At 43.8% G+C, this 22,633-nt stretch overlaps 1 protein-coding gene across 1 annotated transcript in view; it reads right to left on the bottom strand.

Annotated features, from left to right (window-relative positions):
* Positions 1-22,633, bottom strand: part of PNPLA7 (patatin like domain 7, lysophospholipase) — a 92,584-nt gene that overhangs the window by 48,760 nt on the left and 21,191 nt on the right. The window contains exons 9-18 of the mRNA XM_087704698.1: positions 20,926-21,054; positions 20,626-20,706; positions 18,572-18,716; positions 17,088-17,171; positions 16,078-16,163; positions 12,957-13,115; positions 11,540-11,617; positions 9,804-10,009; positions 7,251-7,382; positions 5,759-5,882 (exon numbers count right to left, since the gene is read on the bottom strand). Coding sequence (XP_087560824.1) covers positions 5,759-5,882; positions 7,251-7,382; positions 9,804-10,009; positions 11,540-11,617; positions 12,957-13,115; positions 16,078-16,163; positions 17,088-17,171; positions 18,572-18,716; positions 20,626-20,706; positions 20,926-21,054 — 1,224 coding nt within the window. The remainder of the gene's footprint in view (positions 1-5,758; positions 5,883-7,250; positions 7,383-9,803; positions 10,010-11,539; positions 11,618-12,956; positions 13,116-16,077; positions 16,164-17,087; positions 17,172-18,571; positions 18,717-20,625; positions 20,707-20,925; positions 21,055-22,633) is intronic.

Raw genomic sequence — 22,633 nt, 5'->3', positions numbered from 1 at the left:
CTCTCCCTCCCTCTCTCCCTCCCTCTACCTCTCCCTCTCCACCTCCCTCTCTACCTCTCTCTCTCTACCTCCCTCCACCTCCACCTCCCTCTCTACCTCTCTCTCTACCTCTCTCTCTCTCTCTTTCCCTCCCTCTACCTCTCCCTCTCCACCTCCCTCTCTACCTCTCTCTCTCTCTCAGTAGACAAGCAGCAGAGTTTGCACGCCATGCCAGAAAGAGGAAATGTCCCGCATTGAAACGTGTCTCCAAAAGAGCTTGTCTCCTCTGGGACATATCCAAGGAGAAGGAGAACCTCAACGCACAGGTAGAAGGGATTCTCCACAGAACTTCTCCATAGGACTAAAGGAATGGCTTTGCCTTCTTTCTGTCCTTTTTTTTTTGGCCCCATAAGGAATACTGTAGTGAGTCATAAGGCATCCTGTTGCATCCCGCCAGCAACCAGAGGAGCTGGCAGCAGATTCGGCCAGTGAGGAGGTTGGGGAGAAAGATGGGCCAGTCGTGGAGTCTGGGGAAGGCTGGGATGAGGGCTCTGCATTGGAGGCCAAAAGGGGGCCAGAGTCAGAGATCAGTGATGCTGGAGCCTGTTCCCAGTGTGCCAATAAAGAATTCTATTCCATTCCATTCTTTCTATTCTGTTCTGTTCCATATTTCTATTCTATTCTACATTTCTATTCTATTTCTATTTCTATTTCTATTTCTATTTCTATTTCCAATTCCTATTCTATTCCTATTTCTATTCCCATTCCCATTCCCATTCTATTATATTTCATTCCATTCTTTCTATTCTGTTCTATTCTGCCCCATATTTCTATTCTATTCTACATTTCTATTCTAACTCTAACTCTATTCCTATTTCTATTCCTATCCCATTTCCATTCCATTTCCAATTCCATTTCCATTTCCATTTCCATTTCCTATTCTATTCCCATTCTATTCCTATTTCTATTCCCATTCTATTATATTCCATTCCATTCTATTCCATTCCATTCTGTTCTGTCCCATATTTCTATTCTATTCTACATTTCTACTCTAGCTCTAACTCTAACTCTATTCCTATTCCTATTCCATTTCTATTCCATTTCCAATTCCAATTCCTATTCTATTCCATTCCATCCCAATCTATTCAATTCCATTTTTTTGTTCTGTTCCATATTTCTATTCTATTCTATTCTATTCTATTCTATATTTCTATTTCTATTTCTATTTCTATTTCTATTTCTATTCCTATTCCATTTCCATTTCCATTCCATTTCCTATTCTATTCCTATTCTATTCCTATTTCTATTCCCATTCTATTATATTCCATTCCATTCTATTCCATTCCATTCTGTTCTGTCCCATATTTCTATTCTATTCTACATTTCTACTCTAACTCTAACTCTATTCCTATTCCATTTCCATTTCTATTCCATTTCCAATTCCAATTCCAATTCCAATTCCAATTCCTATTCTATTCCATTCCATCCCAATCTATTCAATTCCATTCTTTTTGTTCTGTTCCATATTTCTATTCTATTCTATTCTATTCTATTTTTCTAATTCTAATTCTATTTCTATTTCTATTCCTATTCCATTTCCATTCCATTTCCTATTCTATTCCTATTCTATTCCTATTTCTATTCCCATTCTATTATATTCCATTCCATTCTATTCCATTCCATTCTGTTCTGTCCCATATTTCTATTCTATTCTACATTTCTATTCTAACTCTAACTCTATTCCTATTCCATTTCCATTTCTATTCCATTTCCAATTCCAATTCCTATTCTATTCCATTCCATTCCATTCCATCCCAATCTATTCAATTCCATTCTTTCTCTTCTGTTCCATATTTCTATTCTATTCTATATTTCTAATTCTATTTCTATTTCTATTTCTATTTCTATTTCTATTTCTATTCCATTTCCAATTCCAATTCCAATTCCTATTCTATTCCATTCCATCCCAATCTATTCAATTCCATTCTTTTTGTTCTGTTCCATATTTCTATTCTTTCTATTCTATTCTATTCTATATTTCTAATTCTATTTCTATTTCTATTTCTATTCCTATTCCTATTCCTATTCCATTTCCATTCCATTTCCATTCCATTTCCAATTCCTATTCTATTCCTATTCTATTCCTATTTCTATTCCCATTCTATTCTATTCCATTCCATTCTATTCCATTCCATTCTGTCCCATATTTCTATTCTATTCTACATTTCTATTCTAACTCTAACTCTATTCCTATTCCATTTCCATTTCCATTTCTATTCCATTTCCAATTCCAATTCCTATTCTATTCCATTCCATTCCATCCCAATCTATTCAATTCCATTCTTTCTCTTCTGTTCCATATTTCTTTTCTATTCTATTCTATATTTCTAATTCTATTTCTATTTCTATTTCTATTTCTATTCCATTTCCAATTCCAATTCCAATTCCTATTCTATTCCATTCCATCCCAATCTATTCAATTCCATTCTTTTTGTTCTGTTCCATATTTCTATTCTTTCTATTCTATTCTATTCTATATTTCTAATTCTATTTCTATTTCTATTCCTATTCCTATTCCTATTCCATTTCCATTCCATTTCCATTCCATTTCCAATTCCTATTCTATTCCTATTCTATTCCTATTTCTATTCCCATTCTATTCTATTCCATCCCATTCTATTCCATTCCATTCTGTCCCATATTTCTATTCTATTCTACATTTCTATTCTAACTCTAACTCTATTCCTATTCCATTTCCAATTCCAATTCCTATTCTATTCCATTCCATTCCATCCCAATCTATTCAATTCCATTCTTTCTCTTCTGTTCCATATTTCTTTTCTATTCTATTCTATATTTCTAATTCTAATTCTAATTCTATTTCTATTATTTCTATTTCTATTTCTATTTCTATTTCTATTTCTATTTCTATTATTTCTATTTCTATTTCTATTTCTATTTATTTCTATTTCTATTTCTATTTCTATTTCTATTTCTATTTCTAATTCTAATTCTAATTCTATTTCTATTTCTATTTCTATTTCTATTCCATTTCCATTTCCATTTCCATTTCCCATTTCATTTCTATTTTATTCTATTCTATTTCTATTCTATTCTTTAAAGAGTACGTTAATTGGCTCTCTATTTGAACTAAGGAAACTTCTTCGGATTTCAACCCAGCGTTGAAATCAAGCCCTCCAAGGGAAATTGCTACTTGCATCGTGAACAAAACGAGGGATTAATCACATCATTAATTTTTTTTTTCCGGGTCAGGATAAAAATCCTTTTTCATTCTCAAGAGGCAGGGCACTTAAACCACTTACACAAACGTGCAAGCATTTTGGTGCTTTTGCAAAAAGCTCGGAAATCAGTCGAGGGAAGGGCCAATTGATTAAGCTTTTAATTAGCCGAGATCAATTCTTATTGATGGCTGGTTGTTTGTTTTTTTTGTTGTTGTTGTTGCTCCCGTTCAAAGCAAACGAAAAGAAAATCCTTCTAAATGGAGAGGCTTTGGGTACTTATTCAAGATTATATTCTCCAGAGTCCTTCGGGTGTAACAGGCTGCTCACGGACTTCAATTACCATCAATCTTTCAAAAAGCCTTTAGAATAGCTGAGGCTTTCTGCGTTGCAATAAGAATGATAAAAATAAAGGTAAAGGTTCCCCTCACGCCTATGTGCTAATCGTTCCCAAATCTAGGGGGCAGTGTTAATCTCTGTTTCAAAGCGGAAGAGCCAGCGCTGTCCGAAGACGTCTCCGTGGTCATGTGGCCAGCATGACAAAGCCGAAGGCCCACGGAACGCTGTTCCCTTCCCACCAAAGTGATTCCTATTTTTCTACTTGCATTTTTATATGCTTTTGAACTGCTAAGTTGGCAGAAGCTGGGACAAGTAACGGGAGCTCACTCCATTACGCGGTGCTAGGGATTCGAACCGCCGAACTGCCAACCTTTCTGGTCGACAGGCTCAATGTCTTAGCCACTGAGCCACTGCGGCCCTACCCTAACCCTGACATTTATCATTTCTGCAGTACTTAATGGAGAGTTTTCTTCCCGATATAAAAGGAGCTTACCAAGATTTCAAATTTAAAAACAAAAAAATACATTCATGAGCAAATTAAAAACTTTTAAAGACACGAACAAATGGGCAAAAGCAACTGAATTTGCTAAGCCAATGGCTGTAAGACAAGGATTTCCTTTACTTTCCTGATGACAAACTGACAGAATAATTTCAGAGCTTTCGAACTGCTCGGTTGGCAGAAGCTGGGACAAGTCACGGGAGCTCCCTCCGCCCTAGGGATTCGAACTGCTGAACTGCCGACCTTTCTGATCGACAAACTCAGCATCTTAGCCGATGAGTCCACCTTTTATTACTACTTAACAATTGAGCAAGAAGAGTTGCAAAACGGGGACAAATCCCGTTTCACACATTTCTCACTCAGCCACGTTAACTTTGGGCTCAACGCTGGATTGTACCGTTGAGGGCTCCCTGCGTGGCATTTGCAAAAGACCCGCTTGGCGCTTGACTTCCTCGCTTGAGCCTCAATCTTCCTTCTCTGCAGGAGGAAAGCTAGCGGGCCCGAGAGACAAGAAATCCTTTCCAGATCCCAGCCAAGAGAAACGCAAGCGGTTTGCTCCTTGCCCTCCTTCGCGCTAATATTTATGAGCTGAATTAACTAGAAAGTTTTAGAAGCGGCGTATTTGATCCCTCTCTCCTGGAGCATATAATGGAATTTGCAGCCTCACCAGCTGGCTTTGAGCAGCTCTTGTTAATTTAATTTCAGAGGTGCAGTGATATATCACCAGCGACGGGGCAGCCTGGCACTGCGGAAGTCGCTTCGTTTGGCTGAAGAGTTTGCTTAAAGAGAAGCTGCCCGTGACTCACAGACGTGAATCGTATTGTTCTGACCGAGGCTTCCCGAGAGCACGAAGCAAACTCCTGGTCCCAACAAAAACCCCTTTTATTAATTCCCTGTGAATTCTGCTCGCTCACATCCAGCAAAGTCTTTCGAGGGAGGATTTACACTTGCAAACATATTGGGATAACGATCCAACACTCCCTGGCCTATGTCACCTTCACCATGACTTCAAGGTCCCTTCCGATTCTGTGATTCTGTAAGGGTCTCCTGTTCCAGCAAGGGGCTAGACTAGATGAACTCCAAAGTCCCTCTTGTGGTCTGCCAGTGGCCTGTGGAGTTGGCAGCAGAATCGGACAGTGAGGAGGTTGGGGAGGAACCTGAGCCAGTCCTGGAGTCTGGGGAAGGCTCTGATGAGGGCTGTGTCAGAGGCAGAGAGACGGCCAGGGCCGCCTGACAGTTATCAGCTGCCTTCAGAGTCAGACATCAGTGAGGCAGAAGAACAGCTGGAGCCTGTTCCCAGTGGGCGCATGCACAGAGTGGCCAGAGGAAGGGAACAGCTAAAGAACAGGGGTCGACTTGGGAGTAAAGCCACAGGTGGACGGTGAATGGCCCCTCCCAGAGGAAATAGAAGAGGAGCGAAAGGAGAGTGAAGTTTGCAGGAGACTTTTAGTTCTCTTCATTGGTTCTTGACTTTCCGAGACTCCTTGCCAGGTTTTGCAGATAAGGTCTGTGACCGTAAATCCTCCCTTGAAAGACTTTGCTGGAGGTGAATGAGCAGAATTCACAGTCAATTAATAAAAGGGGTTTTTGTCGGGACCAGGAGTTTGCTTCAGGCTCTCGGGAAGCCTCGGTCAGAACAGTCCCTTGTGATTTTGTGACTGTCATGAGATTTCGCTGTCAGCCAGCCCTCTCCTGTCCTTACCACGCCAATCAGGTCTCCCCGTCCGTATTCTCCAGTCATGTGTTTTTTCCCGTCGTCCAACCGAATGACCGAGCGGAGACGTCCGTTCAGGACAATGTAGGTGCAGTCCGAATGATCCCCCTGCCTAGAAAGGAGAATGAGGTTAGGGGAAAGGAAGGTTGGTTGTGAGAAGGAAAGGTCGTGAGAACAGGGGAAAGAGGACGGACCCACTAGAAAAAGGAGGTTTCATGGAGTCCTGAGAAAAAAGGAATGTGTAATATAAGATGATTATTTTTTGTGTGTGTTGTTTGTTTAGTAAAATTTAAAAAAAATGTTTAAAAAAAAAGAAAGAAGGAATGTGTGAAAAATTTCCAAAAAGCGTGAAAAAGAACACAAAAGTGTGAAAACCTACTGTTATGTGTGGAAAAGTGTGTTGTGGCTGGCAGCAGAGTCGGACAGTGGGGAGGTTGGGGAGGAACATGGGCCAGTTCTGGGGGCTGAGGAAAGCTCAGACGAGGGCTCCGCGTCGGAGGCAGAGAGGGAGCTGGACAGCAGTGAGGCAGAAGAACAGCTGGAGCCTGTTCCCAGTGTGCACATGCGCAGAGCTGCCAGAAGACAAGAGCAACTAAGAAAGCAGGGTCGACTTGGGAGTAAAGCCACACCTTGGAGGTGCTTGGCTCCTCCCAGAGGAAATGAAAGAGGAGCAAATGGGGAGGGGGCTTTTGCAGGAATCCATTCGTTCATTCAGTCGTTTCAAGAGGGGAAAGTTCTGTTTGTGACTATAAGAGACTCTGTGCCAAGTTTTGCCTTGCCCTGCGTTTGGAAGCTAGTTATCTGGCAGCTCTTCAAGCGAGATAAGGTTCGTGTGGATAAACATTCCTCTGAAAGACTCTTTGCTGAGCCTTGCGGACTGTGAAGGAAAGGATTTCACAGTCGGGTAAATAAAAGAGGTTTTGTCGGGATCAAGACTTTGCTTCTTGTGTAAGTGTAGGAAAGCAATCCTCTGGATTTTATGTGTTGTGCGGTAGTCCTCGACGTATGACCGTCGGCTTGGTGACTTTTCAAAGTTACAACGGCGCTGAAAAAATAAAGACTTATACACCGCTTCACGGTGCTCTACAGGAGTCAACAAATTGCCTCCAACAAACGGGGTCCTCATTTTACCAACCTCAGAAAGGACGGAAGGCTGAGTCGACCTTGAGACAGGTGAGACTCGAACCCCCAATGTGGTTTTCGGCCACTCCTCACGCTTACGACCCTTTCAGCGTCCACGCATGCACGTGATCGCCCGCCGGGCAACCTTCCCGCCGGGCGTCCACCAAGGAAAGTTGACGGCAGGGTAGAGGGCCCCGCGACGTCTCCCTTAAAGACGGTGGCGCTTCGCTTCACGACTTCGGCAATAGAGTTTGGGTGCCTCGTAATAGCTTGTTAATTTGCCAGCCACTTATTGTGGTCGTTAAGTCGAGGACTATCCCTTTCTTTGGTCCTTGGGCGATTCCCAAGTGGTTCCTACCTGTATACGGCGCGTCCGGCTTCTACCTCCATCCAATCCAGGGCGAAGTCGATTTGCCTCACAAAGGATGACATGCGCTTCACCACCATATGTGCTACGCCCAGGACGACTGTGGGCTGCTCCCGCATGATCCTGGAAGGAGAGAGCGGCCAGAGAGGTCCATCAATGGGGGAGGGGAGGAGAGAGAGGAACCCCCCCCCAAATGGCTCGTTTCAAAGCACTGGGGTGCTAAGCGGTTAAGAATATGGTTCCTTGCAAGCCCCCCCCCCCCAAATACAATATGGGTAGTTTTGCAGCTATTCACTAGAGTAACCGTTCGAAGTGACGGGGCGCTAAAAAAGACACTTACAACCAGTCCTTGCGCTTATGACCGTCACAGCATCCCTGCAGACATGTGATCAAAATCCAGGTACTTAGCAACCGGCATGTATGTATGTATGTATAAATCTCTCTCCCCCCCCCACATATGTATGTATGTATGTATGTATGTATGTATGTATGTATGTATGTATGTATGTATGTATGTATCTATCTATCTATCTATCTATCTATCTATCTATCTATCCTATTATCTCTCTCTCTCTATCAATCAATCAATCATATCTATCATATCTATCAATCAATCAATCAATCATATCTTATCTATCTATCATATCTATCATATCTATCTATCTCTATCAATCATATCTATATCGTATCTATTTATCTCAATCAATCATATCTATCTATATCTATCTATCCATCTATCTATTTATATCTATCTCTCTATCCTATTATCATCTATCTATCTATCTATCTCTCTATCATATCTATCATATCTATCAATCAATCAATCAATCAATCATATCTATCATATCTATGTCATATCTATCTATCTATCATCTATCTATCTATCTATCTATCTATCAAATTCTCTATCATATCTATCTATCTATCATATCTATCTATATATCTATCTATCTCAATCAATCAATCAATCAATCATATCTATCACATTTATCTATCTCTATCTATCAATCATATCTATCTAATATATATCTCTCTATCTATCTATCATATCTATTTATCTAATCTATCTATCTATCTATCTATCTATCGATCATCTATCTATCAATATCTATCTATCAATATCTATCAATCTATCGATGTATCGATCTATCTAGCGATCCATCCATCTCTTTTCATCCCACATTTATTATTTTGTAAGTAACTCAAGGCGTCAAACGTATCTAATACTCCTTCCTCTTTCTGTTCTCCCCACGGCAACAACCCTGTGACGTGGGGTGGGCCGAGGTGGGTTGAGAGGGAAGGACCTGATTTGAACCTCTTCTTCACTCCTTTATGCTGCCTTCCCTTCTCCATGCATCCCAATGATTGTTTAATTAAAGCTGGCTCCAAGAGCGCTCCTTCCCTGCCCTGAGTCAGGAGACAGGGACCCTGCATTTAGCACATCGCAGCTGGGTGTCAAGCTTGAGTGTGTAATTAGATGGCAGCTGCTCCATACTTAATCCTGCGGCGGCAGAGGCATGCCACTGGCAAAAGGCTGGGCGTCCCTGCTCAGCTGGTTCTGTTGACATTCCCCTGGGCAGGAGGAGACAAGGATGGTCCTTGTTCTATTGTCCTCTTCTCCGCCCGTTAGTGAAGCTTTGGGATGGACCAGCAAGAGACCAGCAAAATCTTTACCCCTCCCAAAAAAGGCAACTTTTAAGGACTGGAGGAAAAAAATTAGGAAGACGTCAATGCTTTAAGGGTGCCTTAGTGGCGAAGACGCTGAGCTTGTCGGCCAGAAAGGTTGGCTGTTCGAATCCCTGGCGCCGCGTACTGGAGTGAGCTCCCGTGACTTGTCCCAGCTTCTGCCAACTTAGCAGTTCGAAAGCACGTAAAAAACCGCAAGGAGAAAAATAGGAGCCACCTTTGGTGGGAAGGTAACAGAGTTCCGTGCGCCTTTGGCGTTGAGTCATGCCGGCCACATGACCACGGAGACGTCTTCGGACAGCGCTGGCTCTTGGGCTTTGAAACGGAGATGAGCACCGCCCCCTAGAGTTGGGAACGACTAACACGTATGTGCAAGGGAAACCTTTTAAATGCTTTAAGCTAGGCAAGAGGGAATTCTAGTATCAGCTCGCCTACTAGACACTAAGAAGTCAATCCTTCTATTCAAATGGAGAATACAGGCAGTCCTCAACTTACGACCTCATTTGAGCCCAACTTTTCTGTCTGCTAAGTGAGACACTTGCGAAGGGAGTTTTGTCCCGTTTTGCGACCTCCCTTGCCACGGTGGTTAACTGAATCAGTTGTTAAGTCGGTAACACAACTTTTCTGGTCAGAAGGTTGCAAAACGGGATTGTGTGAACCCCTCACCTCCCCCCTGCCCCCATCCTAATTACAAATCGGTAGCCAAGTGTCCGAATTTTGATTGTGTGTCTACGGAGAGGCTGCAACAGTCGCTGAGTGTGAAAAACTTTTTTTCCATGCCCGTTGTAACTTTGAATGGTCACTAAATGGGCAGTTGTTAAGTCAAGTCAAAGAGGAAGAAGGGAAGGAGGGACTCACTCATAAAAGTGGGACTTGGAGATAGCCAGGAAGGTGCAATCGCGGTTAGCCTTGATGGTGAAAATGAGAGGCTCCCCCGTGAGGACAGCGAGCTGCCCCACCAGCTCCCCCGGGTGGGTCAAGAACAGGCAGGTCTCTTCCTCCGAATCGATCTTCCGCTGGTAGACGTGCAACACCCCCGAGATCACAAAACGGATACTGACATCCTACGAGAGGGAAAGTCAAACACACCCGTCATTCGCAGGAAGGCCGAACCTTCCTGCTGGCGGCGTTGGAAGAATTTTTATAGAAGATTTTTTTTACATTTTCCAGCTGTCCGGCAGCAGCCAAAAAAAAGAAAAAAGCTACCATATTTTTTGGAATATAAGACGCTCCGGGGTATTAGGTTTTGGGGAGGAAAATAAGGGGAAAAAAAGATTCTGCCTCTGCCTACCAGCATCCGTGGTATTAATCTGGCGAGCGTCCTGTCAGTGTGTGAGAGAGTTGAGGGTTGTTTGGAAACAAGCAGTATTTGCTATGTGAGCAACAAGGAAGGAGACAGCAAGGAGCCTGGGCGTGGCTTGTTCTGTATTAAAGCTGCAGGCTGTGTTGATCTCTGAAACTAAAACTGAAAGTAAACTTCTCTCCTCTGCTGAATGTTGGAAAACCTGCTTTTGGTATTGTATATTTACTTCATGCGTTATATTATATATAAAGAGATGTTATTGAATCCTGCTGAATCAGTTACTTGTGTGTGCTTTCTGAATGGGATTGCCACTGCAAACACATCCTTGCAGCAAAGAGAAAACAGGTCAGCTTCCGCACATTATTGTTGCCTGATTTAACAGGAGCAGCTGATTGGCAGGTGAATCGGCTTTCCAGAATACCGCCCAATCAGTTGTCTCAGGCTGCAGAGATTGCCCCAGACCATCGCCTCCTCTGTGCCTTGTGTTTTTGGCTACATTCAATGTATAAGACGCATCCAAATTTTCACCTTCTTTTAGGGGGGGAATTGTGTCTTATACTCCAAAAATATGGTAATACAATCCTGGTGTCAGGGTTCTGAGAGATGCCCGAATTAAATCATGAGTTTCCAGCCAAGCTTCAAAAGAAATCCAATTATTTATTAGGAGCTCCATGTCGGCATGTTCCCAAATGAAGCCAGTTCTGACCCCACGTAATTTACAGCCCTAATCATGACTTTGTTTCTCCCCACCCACCCACCACCAGTCTTTTCTAAGAGCCAAGGTGGCGCAGTGGTTAGATGCAGCACTGCAGGCTACTGCTAGATCAGCAGGTCAGCGGTTCAAATCTCACCGGCTCAGGGTTGACTCAGCCTTCCATCCTTCCGAGGTGGGTAAAATGAGGACCCAGATTGTTGGGGGCAATATGCTGACTCTCTGTAAACCGCTTAGAGAGGCCTGAAAGGCCTATGAAGCGGTATATAAGTCCACTGCTATTGCTATTGCTATTGTCATCAATCACATTCGCCAATGGAGCAATTTCATGGGTTGTAGAGATCACTCCTCTCCGGCTGCTGCGGGTAACCCTTGGAGACAGCCTTGAGAAAGGTATGTCTGGGATGTGCTCCTTTCTTTGGCTGCCCCTCCTCCTTGCCTATAACAACTCGAGAGCAGGGCATGGATGTTTTGCGAGCTGACACATGGGTTGTTATAAACAGAGGCACAGGATCTGCCATGTTGGCCCAACCTCACTCTCACGCCCATTCACACCTTATCCGTGTGTTCGACTCTTACCTGGTCACCTTGCCGTGACACCATCGTCCCTGCAGTGACCTGATGGAGGGTCACTTTCCCATTCAAGAGAGAGATATCCTAAACAAGCGTAAAAAAAAACATAAAAGCATTTTAAAAAACACAAAAGAACACACGTCTCTTTTCTAAGCAGTGCGGACAAAACTGGATCTCAGGATGCCCAAGCAGAAGTCCCTACATTCTAACTGGATAGCATGACAATCTGGAGATAGATCATAGCACAGAGGTGACCAAACGTTGAACCAGGAAAAAAAACCCCAAGGAATTGAGTTTCAGAAAAGGAGCTGCTGAAGATTTGCTATTCAGAGGGTAGGAGAAGCAGAAGTTACATTTTTTAAAAAGTTCTACAGCCAAGGGCGCAACAGATTCAGCCACAAGTCCTTCCTACTAACCTCGAAGGATTCATAGACGCATCTTCAGAGATTCGGCACAACATTAATCTTTACTTTTAAAAACAACACATCTCATGTGTGGCCATAATCTGAAAACGACATTTAGGTAAAGGTAAAGGTTCCCCTTGCACATCTGTGCTCATTATTCCCGACTCTAGGGGGCGGTGCTCATCTCCGTTTCAAAGCCGAAGAGCCAGCACTGTCCGAAGACGTCTCCGTGGTCATGTGGCTGGCATGACTCAACACCAAAGGTGCACGGAACTTTGTTACCTTCCCACCAAAGGTGGTTCCCTATTTTTCTACTTGCATTTTTTAATGTGCTTTCGAAGTGCTAGGTTGGCAGAAGCTGGGGCAAAGTCACAGGAGCTCACTCCGTTACGGGTCGCTAGGGATTCAAACCGCCGAATTGCCGACCTTTCTGATCGACACTGCGTCCCTCACATGGCTAACTGACTCCCCATCCCAAAAGTGGCATTCACACTGCAGAAAAAGCAAACTCCCTTAAAAGTTGACTGCGAGTTTTTCCCACCCTTCTTAGACGTTCTACTTTGTACATAAAAAGTCCTTAAAAAACACCCAGTTGGAACGGGGAAGTCCAGCAATTTTTCTCCTTCCCCTTGAAGTCATCTCGTTCCCCTCTTCTGCTTCAGAGTTGAAGGGACAAGGGGAGGTGTAGCATTAAAACCTATTTTTTTAGAAAAAAATAATGACTTTTAAAACATGCAAGGTCCCTTAAGCTAGAAAGTTAGCCTTTCGCACTGCCAAAAATGCTCCAGAGCAGCGGTCGCCACTAGTGGTCCGTGAGAAAATATTGGTGGTCTGCAGAAAAATTATTTGCAACTTTTATATTGCACTAAGTACTGTTTATCTTTTTAAACAATGCATATTAGTGGTCCGCAGGATTTAAAATTATGAATTGGGTGGTCCCTGAGGTCGGAAACGTTGGTGAGCCCTTCTCCAGAGGTTTGGCTTCCACCCAAGTGTCCCCTTCCGCTAAGACCACTCACATCCAGCTTCATTAAGGTCAAAAGGTCCTTCTTGGCAGCTTCCAAGATGGTGTTGACCTGCTTGGTGACACCGGATTCCTGGACGGGCGTGTCGTTCTGTGTGTAATGGAAGATGGCTGAAGGCATTTCAGTCACCGTCACCGTTTTCTTCGAGGTGGGCTGTGGGGGGGGAATAGAAAAGACCAGGGGTCACTTTTCACACTGCGGATTAAGAACATAACTACGAATAATCAGCTTACATTGAGGCATCTTTATTCTCTGACAAGTCTTTCAGCGTGCAGAAGGGAAGGGAAGGGAATACAATGTAATGCAATGCAATACAATACAATAGCAGAATTGAAAGGGACCTTGGAGGTCTTCTAGTCCAACCCCCTGCCTAGGCAGAAACCCTACACCGTTTCAGACAAATGGCAAAAGAGGAGAAGAGAATAAGAAAAAAAGAGAATATAGAATAGAAGTAGAGGAGAGGAGAGGAGAATAGAATAGAAATAGAAATAATAAAAATAGAAATAATAGAATAGAATAGAAAAAAAAGAATAGCGTAGAATAGAATAGAATAGAATAGAATAGAATAGAAAAGAAATAGAATAGAAATAGAAATAGTACATAGAGTAGAATAAATTAGATTAGAATATAGAATAAGAGAAGATAATATAGAGTAATAGAATAGAATAGAATAGAATTTAGGAATGGAATCAGAATAGAATAGAATAGGAAATAGAATAGAATTAAATTGAATTAAAAATAATAGAAATAGAATAGAATAGAAATAGAAAAGAATAGAATAGAAAAGAAATAGAATAGAATAGAAAAGAAATAGAATAGAATAGAAAAAAATAGAATAGAATAGAAAAGAAATAGAAAAGAAAAGAAAAGAAAAGAAAGAATAGAAATAGAAATAGAGTATATTGATTAGAGTAGATTAGATTAGATTAAGAGAAGATAATATAGAGTAGTACAGTGTTTTTCAACCACTGTGCCACGGCACACTAGTGTGCCGTGACATAGTGTAAGGTGTGCCGTGGGAAAAACACCTTATATATAGTCAATATAGGCACAGAGTTAATTTTTTAAAATATTTTCTAATGGTGGTGTGCCTCGTGATTTTTTTCATGAAAAAAGTGTGCCTTTGCACAAAAAGGTTGAAAAACACTGGAGTAGTAGAATAGAATAGAATTTAGGAATGGAATCAGAATAGAATAGAATACGGAATAGAACAGAATAGAATTAAAAACAATACAAATAGAAATAGAATAGAATAGAAATAGAATAGAAATAGAAATAGAATAGGAGACCCAAGAGAGAGGGAAATGAAACTTGCTCTAAGCGTCAATAAATCAGGAGCAACTAAATTAAATATTTCAGAGTCGAGACAGTCAACAGCCTGCAGGGAGATAGATATTCCTTTCGGTAAGGCCAAACATCGCCGAGGTCACAAGGTTTTTTCCCCCCACCACCACCGCTGATGTCAACACAGCGAAAACACCCCTACACACACAGACACACACACACACAGGTGGAAGGGAGGAGAAAAACAGCTCAGCGTGGAGGGAAGAGGAGGGAATGACGGGAGAAAAAGAAAAAGGACTTCTAAAGTTGGGATATTTATTGGCTGCAGAACGCTGCCAGAGAAGCGGCAGGGGGGCCATTGTTGAGAACAAATCAACAACAAACAAACAAACAAGTCATTTTGACATTTTAGGCTTTTTAAAAGCCACGGTTTTTTCCCCCCGAAACTGGAGGGATGGAAGAGAATATTTGTAGCTCAAGGCTGAACTGTGGGGTTCTTTGGTGATCTCTGAGCTGGGTTGTTCCTTATGGATGTTTCGTGACCCGACTAGGTAATGTCATCAGTGCCAGAAGGGAGGGGGGTTTGAGGGTGTGTGAAGAAGGAGGAGAAGGAGAAAGAAGAGGAGGAAGACTGTGGAATTCTTGATGCTCTCTGAGCTTGGTGGTTTTCTTGCAAACGTTTCATGACCCAAGTAGGTAACATCATCAGCGCTAGAAGGGAATGGTGTTTGTGGTAGTGGTGTTGGAGGAAGAGGAGGAGGAGGGGGAGGAGGAGGAGGAGGAGGAGGAGGAGGAAGAGGACGACGACTATGGACTCCTTGGTGCTCTCTGAGCTTGGTGATTTTCTTGCAGATGTCTCATGACCCATCTAGGTAACGTCACCAGTGATAGAAGGGAGTGGGTTTTGAGAGGGGAAGGAGGTGGAAGAGGACTGTAGGGTCCTTGCTGCTCTCTGAGCTTGGTGGCTTTCTTGCAGATGTTTCATTACCAAGCCAGATAACGCCATCAGTGTTAGCAAGGAGAGGAAAGGGCTCTCGTTTAATACACCTAGGGGCTTGGCCTGTCATATTTGTGGGGCTGTTCTCGGTGGTTTTGGTATAGCAGGTGGAGCTCCATCCTTGGTGACCAAGCTGGGATGCCATTAATGTCCTATCTTTGGCATTCATAACTAGCATTGGGCCATTCTGCCTTCAACTGTGGTCCCTTCCCCCATCCTACAGCTAAGCATTCTTCCATCCTATTATGATGGATGGTTACTGTGGTGGACTGTAGTATGGATTCCCAGGAAGGAGGGAGGGAGGGAGGGAGGGAGGGAAGGGCTGCTTCCCAGAAGCTAAATAGGCAGCAGAGCTTAGAATGTCCGGTAGTAGTAATAGTAGTAGTAGTAGTAGTAGTAGTAGTAGTAGTAGTAGTAGTAGTAGTACTACTACTACTGTGGAGTCCAGATACTCTCCAAGAATTGTGATTTTCTTGCACACTTTTCATTACGCAACTTGGGAAAACCGTCAGTTCTGGAAGAGAGAGGAGGAGGAGGACGATGGTGGAGTCCAGATCCTCTCCAAGAATTGTGATTTTTCTGGTGGACATTTCATTACCCAGCGAGGTAACGCCATCGGGGCTAAAAGGATTTGCGGAGTGGGAGAGGAGGAGGAAGACAGTGACGACTGTGGGGTCCTTGGTGCTCTCTGAGCTTGGCTGTTTTCTTGCTGATGTCTCACAACCCCACTAGGTAGCATTATCAGTGCAAGGACCCCAAAGTCCAACCCTGAGCTGTGAATATTCTCTTCTCCGGGTACTTCGACGCAGGAGGGAGGAGGCGAAGGAAGGGTACCTTATATGCAGCTGTGTCAGAGGAGGAAGTCTCCATTTCGATCCGGTGTCTGTCGCTGATGGCTTCCACATCTGGTTTTACTCCACCTAAGCGATGTGCAGATGAAGTACAGAGAAGGGTTTACTTCACCCTCTTCTCTTCCACCCACCCACCGTCTTAATAGAGAGAGAGATACTAGTCTCCCTTTATTTATTTATCAGCACAAATGCAACACAAATGTAACAAAGGCAACAGTAAAAATAATGGCTTTCTGTCTGGATGGTCTCTTGGGATGAGCCGATAGACAGAGAAAGGAAGCAGTATGCCTCCTCCCATATTTGGGCATACCAGGGGTTGTGACACAGAAATACATACCTATTTCCCTGGCTCAGCTGATAAAGGAGGAGAACCTGTGGCTTAGTGGTTAACACAACTGCCTAACATGTAAAACAGCCCAGGTTCAAATCCCAGTAAGGGTATGGCTAACTGGTGAGAGCTAAATAGCTTGAAATAGATCTATACTAGTCTCCCTTTATTTATTTATCAGCACAAATGCAACACACACACATATATATATAGGAAGTGACCCAGAAGAGCATTTATGGGCAGTCCTCGGTTTCTAGCCATTCATTTAAGGACCATTCGAAGGTACATTGGAAAAAAGCAACTTTATGACCGTCTCCGTAGTCACGTGATCAAAATTCAGAGGCTTGGCAACTGGCATGGACTTATGACGGTCACGGTGTCCCGGAGTCGCGTGATTTCCCCCTTTTTGCGAGAGTCAACGGGGGAGCCAGATTCACTTAACGACGCTGCTACTCAATGATTCGCTTAACAACTGCGGCAGGAAAGGGTGTAGAACGGGGCAATGCACACTTAACCAAGATTTTGCTTAGCGACAGGGCTTTTTTTTTTGTTACTACGTGAAACAATGGCAGCGATTCGCTTAACAACGGCAGCCAGAGAAGGTCACTTTGCAACCACAAAATCTGGGGCTCGGCTGCGGTCGTAAGCCGAGAACCCACGCTCACCTGCAGCCTCCGTATATCCGAAGGGGATGTTCAGAGATAAACTTCTTCGAAGCAGAAGCTCTGAGCCGGGGAGTTTTCCAAAATCTGCAATTGGGAGAATCACAGGTGAGTTTCCCAGCAAAGGGATTTGCTGGCGAGTGTAAACGATCCACCTTGAAAGAAAACAGGGCAGAGGGCCAGGCCGTATTGGGGAGGGGTTGGTTGGAGGGGAAGGCAACTGTGACCTTCTCTAAAGCAGGATTGAGGGCTCACTAACTGGGGGGGGGGCTCTGCTGTCCTCTTTCAAGCTAACCCAACCCCACAATAAGGGAGAGAGAGAGAGGAGGAGAAAGAAGGGAAGGAAGGAAGGAAGGAAAGCAAGAGAAGAAAGCAAGTAAGAGGGAGGGAGGGAGGGAAAGAAAGCAAGAGAAGGAAGGAAGGAAGGAAAGCAAGAGAAGAAAGCAAGTAAGAGGGAGGGAGGGAAAGAAAGCAAGAGAAGGAAGGAAGGAAGGAAGGAAGGAAGGAAGGAAGGAAAGAAAGAAAGAAGAGAGGGAGAGGGAGAGAGACGAAAAAGGAAGGGAAGGAAGGAAGCAAGGAAAGAAGGGAGAGAATTCAAGAGCAAGAAAGAGGGGGGAGGGATAGAAAGCAAGAAAAGAAAGAAAAGAAAGAAAAACAAAGAGGGAGAGAGGAAGAGGAAAAAGGAGGAAGGAAAGGAAGGCAGGCAGGCAGGAAGGAAGGAATGAACAAAGGGAAACCAAGAGAAGAAAGCAAGAAAGCAAGAAGGCGAGAGGGAGAGAAAGCAACAGAAGAAAGAAAGAAAGAGACAGACAGAAAGAAAGAGAGGAAGAGAGAGGGGGAGAGAGAGAGAGGAAAAAGAAGGAAGGGAAGAAAGGAAGCAAAGAAGGGAGCGAAAGGAAGACAAGAAAGCAAGAAAGAGGGAGGGAAGGAAGAAGAGAAAGAAAGAAAAAAGAGAGGGGGAGAGAGAGAGGAAAAAGAAGGAAGGGAAGGGAGGAAGGAAGAAATGGAGAGAAAGCAAGGGAAGAAAGCAAGAAAGAGAGAGGGAGGGATAGAAAACAAGAGAAGAAAGAAAAAAGAAAGAAAGGAAAGAAAGAAAGGAAGGAAGGAAGGAAGGGAGGGATAGAAAGCAAGAGAAGAAAGAAAGAAAGAAAGAAAGAAAGGGATAGAAAGCAAGAAAGAAAAAAGAAAGAAAGAGAAGAAAGAAAGAAAGAAAGAAAGAAAGAAAGAAAGAAAGAAAGAAAGAAAGAAAGAAAGAAAGAGAGGGAAGGAGGGAGGGAGGGAGGGAGAAAGAGACCCCATATCACTTCATCTCTGCCAAAGCTCTCTCTGTCCTCAGCCATTAGCTCCACCCAGTCTGAAGAACCTTCTCCATTGCGCTGGCAGCCCTCGTGCCAAGCAGAAGCCCGATCGAAGGGGGTGCCCGCCTAAGAGATGCAGAAGCCTTGCGGACAACGCGGCCTCCCCCCCATTGCAGGGCCAAACGTCACCTGTGGTCTCCAGGGAGGCGTGTCTCTCCAGCCTCTCTGCCCGCTCCTCCTCCGACAGGTTGGACAGCTGCCTCTTGACCACCCGGCTGGCGTTGCCCCCGGAGGTGACGCTGGCGACCGAGACCAGGGGGATGGCCTGGCTCTCCTGGGAGGCGGGAGAGGCGTGACCAAAAACATTTGGGTCAGGAAGCCCTGGGGCTGGATGGGCAGCCACAGAGAGCCCAAAACGGCACTCCAATTCTCCAATTCCCCACAACTAACACAACTTCTAATCTAACCACACCAAGGTGTGTTCAGACATGACCCAACAGGCACTAAGACAAGAGCAGGAAACTTTCTTTCTTTGTTTTTCTTTTCTTTCCTTCCTTCCCCCCTTTCCTCTCTTTTTCTTTCTTTCTTTCTTTCTTTCTTTTTTCTCCTTCCTTCCTTCCAACCGAGGCTTCCCGAGAGCCTGAAGCAAACTCCCGGTTCCAACAAAAAAAACCCCTTTTATTAATTGACTGTGAATTCTGCTCCTTTCACGTCCAGCAAAGTCTTTCAAGGGAAGATTTACAGTCACAGACCTTATCTGGCTTGGAGAGGCCCATATCTGCAAAATTCGGCCAGGAGTCTCAAAGAGTCACGAACCAATGAAGTGAACTCTTGCAAACTCCACTCCCCTTTCGCTCCTCTTTTATTTCCTCTGGGAGGGGCCATTCACCGTCCACCTGTGGCCTTACTCCCAAGTCGACCCCTGTTCTTTAGCTGTTCCCTTCCTCTGGCCACTCTGCGCATGCGCACACTGGGAACAGGCTCCTCCTGTTCATCTGCCTCACTGATGTCTGACTCTGAAGGCAGCTGATAACTGGCATATCGCCCTGGCCCTCTCTCTGCCTCCGACACAGAGCCCTCATCAGAGCCTTCCCCAGACTCTAGGACTGGCCCATCTTCCTCCCCAACCTCCTCACTGTCCAATTCTGCTACCAGCTGTGTTGACCACTGGCAGACCATAACACCTTCCCTCTTTCCTTACCTTTCTTCCTTTCCTCTCTCCCTCTTTCCATCTGTCTATACCTGATATCCATTCATCTTATGTATTCATCCATTCAATGTATTTATTTATCATTCAATTTATCTATCCATGTATCTATTTGTCATCCCTCTCCATCCATCTAACCATTCTACCTAATATATCCACTCAACGTATCTATCTATTCCTTGTTCCTCCAACACATTCTCTCTCTCTCTCATTAAATTTACCGACCAACGAGAACTACCTGTATGTGGGAAGGGTTTAGAGGCCATCAAACTCAGGCCATCCATTTCCACATCCCTTCTAGCCAACCATCCCCTTGGGCCAGAGGTGGGTTCCTGCCAGTTCTAAGCTCTTCTATAGAAGAGGTTCCACAAATCTACCGTGCCATTTAGAACCCTCCCCCCGCCCATCCGCACATCATCAAGATGAAGAATGAGAGGAGGAATTCTGGGAGTTGAAGTCCACAAGTCTTAAAGCTGTCAAGTTTGAACACCCCTGGGTTTTTTTTTCTAAAGAGTTAGAGATGCAAGGGTCTTGTAACTTGACAGCTTTAAGACTTCCACACTTCAATTCCAGAGTTCCTGAGCCAACATGACTGGAGGAGGAATTCTGGAAATTGAAGTCCACAAGTCTTAAAGCTGTCAAGTTTGAACACCCCTGGGATTTTTTTTGTCTAAAGGGTTAGAGGTGCAAGAGTCTTGTAACGTGACAGCTTTAAGACTTGCATGCTCAAATGAGTTTCTGAGCCAACATTTTGGTTGCTAAGCAAGAGTGTTGTTAAGTGAGTTTCACCACATTTTACAAGTGGGCCACGCCCACCCAGTCACATGGCTGGAAAGCCACTCCCACCCAGTCACATGGCCGGCAAGCCACTCCCACAAAGCAGGCCACACCTACAGAAGAGGTTCTAAAAAAATTTGAAACCCACCACTGCCTTGGGCAGAGGGGAGGGTGGACTACAGGACCTCCGAGCTCCCTTCCCTCCCTAGGATCCCACGTCCCCCAAATTTACCAGTCTCCACCGCCATCTTTCACTTACAGAACTGAAGAGTTCGGTGGTCAGCCCCAGGTAGTTGTGTAAAGCCAAGAAGGTGACTCTCTGCAGTCTTACCATGATGATCTAGACAGAGAGAAAGCAGAAGAGACGGTTTGTATGCTTCTCCATCTGGCCCAGGTTCCTCCCCAACCTCCCCACTGCCTGTATCTGAGCTGGCTGCTGACGGGCTACAACACTGTGTAAGTAGACCGATCCGGACAATATACCGATCGCAAAGTGCTTATATATGGAAAATGTATAAGCAAAAACCCATGTTCCCGAGGAGAATCAAACCAGCCTCACTTGCACGACTCTGACGAGAGTCTCCGGATACTTCTGGAAGACGTCTTGAAACGCGTTGGCCGGGAGACGCAGAATGGTGGACTGTATCGCGGCTCGAGCAGAGACGGTTTTATACGGAGCAGGATGGCCCTGGGAGGGAGAAGAGGCCCGAGATGTTTTTGTCACACAAGTCGCCTTCGGTTTACATTCGTTGGGGGACCGAAGTTACGACGACACTGAAAAGAAAACGGGGCCTGTAACTGATTCTCACGCTTAGGGCTCTTGCTGCGCGCCCCGTGGTCACATGATCAAAATTGGGACACTTGGCATGATTCACTGAAGTACTCTAATACTCTAATTCTATATTCTATTATATTATATTCTACTCTACTCTAATTCTATATTCTATATTCTATATTCTATTCCATTCCGTTCCGTTCCAATTCCAATTCTATATTCTATTCTACTCTAATTCTATATTCTATATTCTATTCCATTCCAATTCTATTCTATTCTATTCTACTCTAATTCTATATTCTATATTCTATATTCTATATTCTATATTCTATATTCTATATTCTATATTCTATATTCTATATTCCAGTGTTTCTCAACCTTGGCAACTTGAAGATGTCCGGACTTCAACTCCCAGAATTCCCCAGCCAGCATTCGCTGGCTGGGGAATTCTGGGAGTTGAAGTCCGGACATCTTCAAGTTGCCAAGGTTGAGAAACACTGCTATATTCTATATTCTATATTCTATATTCTATATTCTATATTCTATATTCTATATTCTATATTCTATATTCTATATTCTATATTCTATATTCTATATTCTATATTCTATATTCTATATCTATATTTCTATATTCTATATTCTATATTCTATATTCTATATTCTATATTCTATATTCTATATTCCATTCCAATTCTATTCTATATTCTATTCCATTCCATTCTATTCTCTTTCTATTTTAATTCCATTCCATTCTATTTCTACAGCCACTAAAACAAACAGGTTTTCTGCTAATGGGAGAAGAGAGATGGAAGGAATTAACGGGTAAATCCCTCCATTCAGGCTGGTAATTCAGTAATTTCAGAAGCCCGGACTGAAGCTTTGAGTCTCAAGGCAGTGGGGGAGGGAGGGAAAGGAGAGGAATGGGACAATTGTCATTGCTTGCCGAGAAAGTTTGCCCTGTTATTTATGGCAGAGATTTTCCATAATTGAACGTGAAGGTGACCAAGGAGTGTTTTGAATCCTGCAGAAAGGAGGTTATTGTTTTCATCCTTGAGCTGTCACTGTTCCTGCCCAGACGAAATGATTTCCTTATTGTTATGAAGGCTGGGCTGATGTATTGTGCTAATCACGGCTTACACGGTCAAATTTATTCCGTTTATTACAATTGGCTGGCCTTCCTCATTAGGCAAAGCTGTAAAGATGATGGACAGATGAAGCATCTTCCACGGCGTGTCCAAAATAGAACAAAAAATGGGTGGTTTGGTCTGGTGGTTAAAGCACAAGGCTCGAAAACGGGAGACGGTGAGTTTAAGTCCTACCTAAGTCATTGAAATGGGTGACTTTGAGCCAATCACCAGGAGACAGGGAGTTCTAGTTCTGCCTTAGGCATGAAAGTCTGGGTGACTTTCAGCCAATCATCAGGAGCCTGGGAGTTCCAGTCCTCCTATAGACATGAAAGCCAGCTGGGTGACTTTGGGCCAATCACCAGGAG

The sequence above is a fragment of the Thamnophis sirtalis genome, unplaced genomic scaffold (genome assembly GCF_051295495.1).
Source record: "Thamnophis sirtalis isolate CommonGarterSnake01/CBP01778 unplaced genomic scaffold, rThaSir2_p1.2 scaffold_2, whole genome shotgun sequence".
Lineage (NCBI taxonomy): Eukaryota > Metazoa > Chordata > Lepidosauria > Squamata > Natricidae > Thamnophis > Thamnophis sirtalis.
The sequence above is the reverse complement of the archived record's forward strand: the minus strand, read 5'-3'. Positions and strand labels throughout refer to the sequence as shown.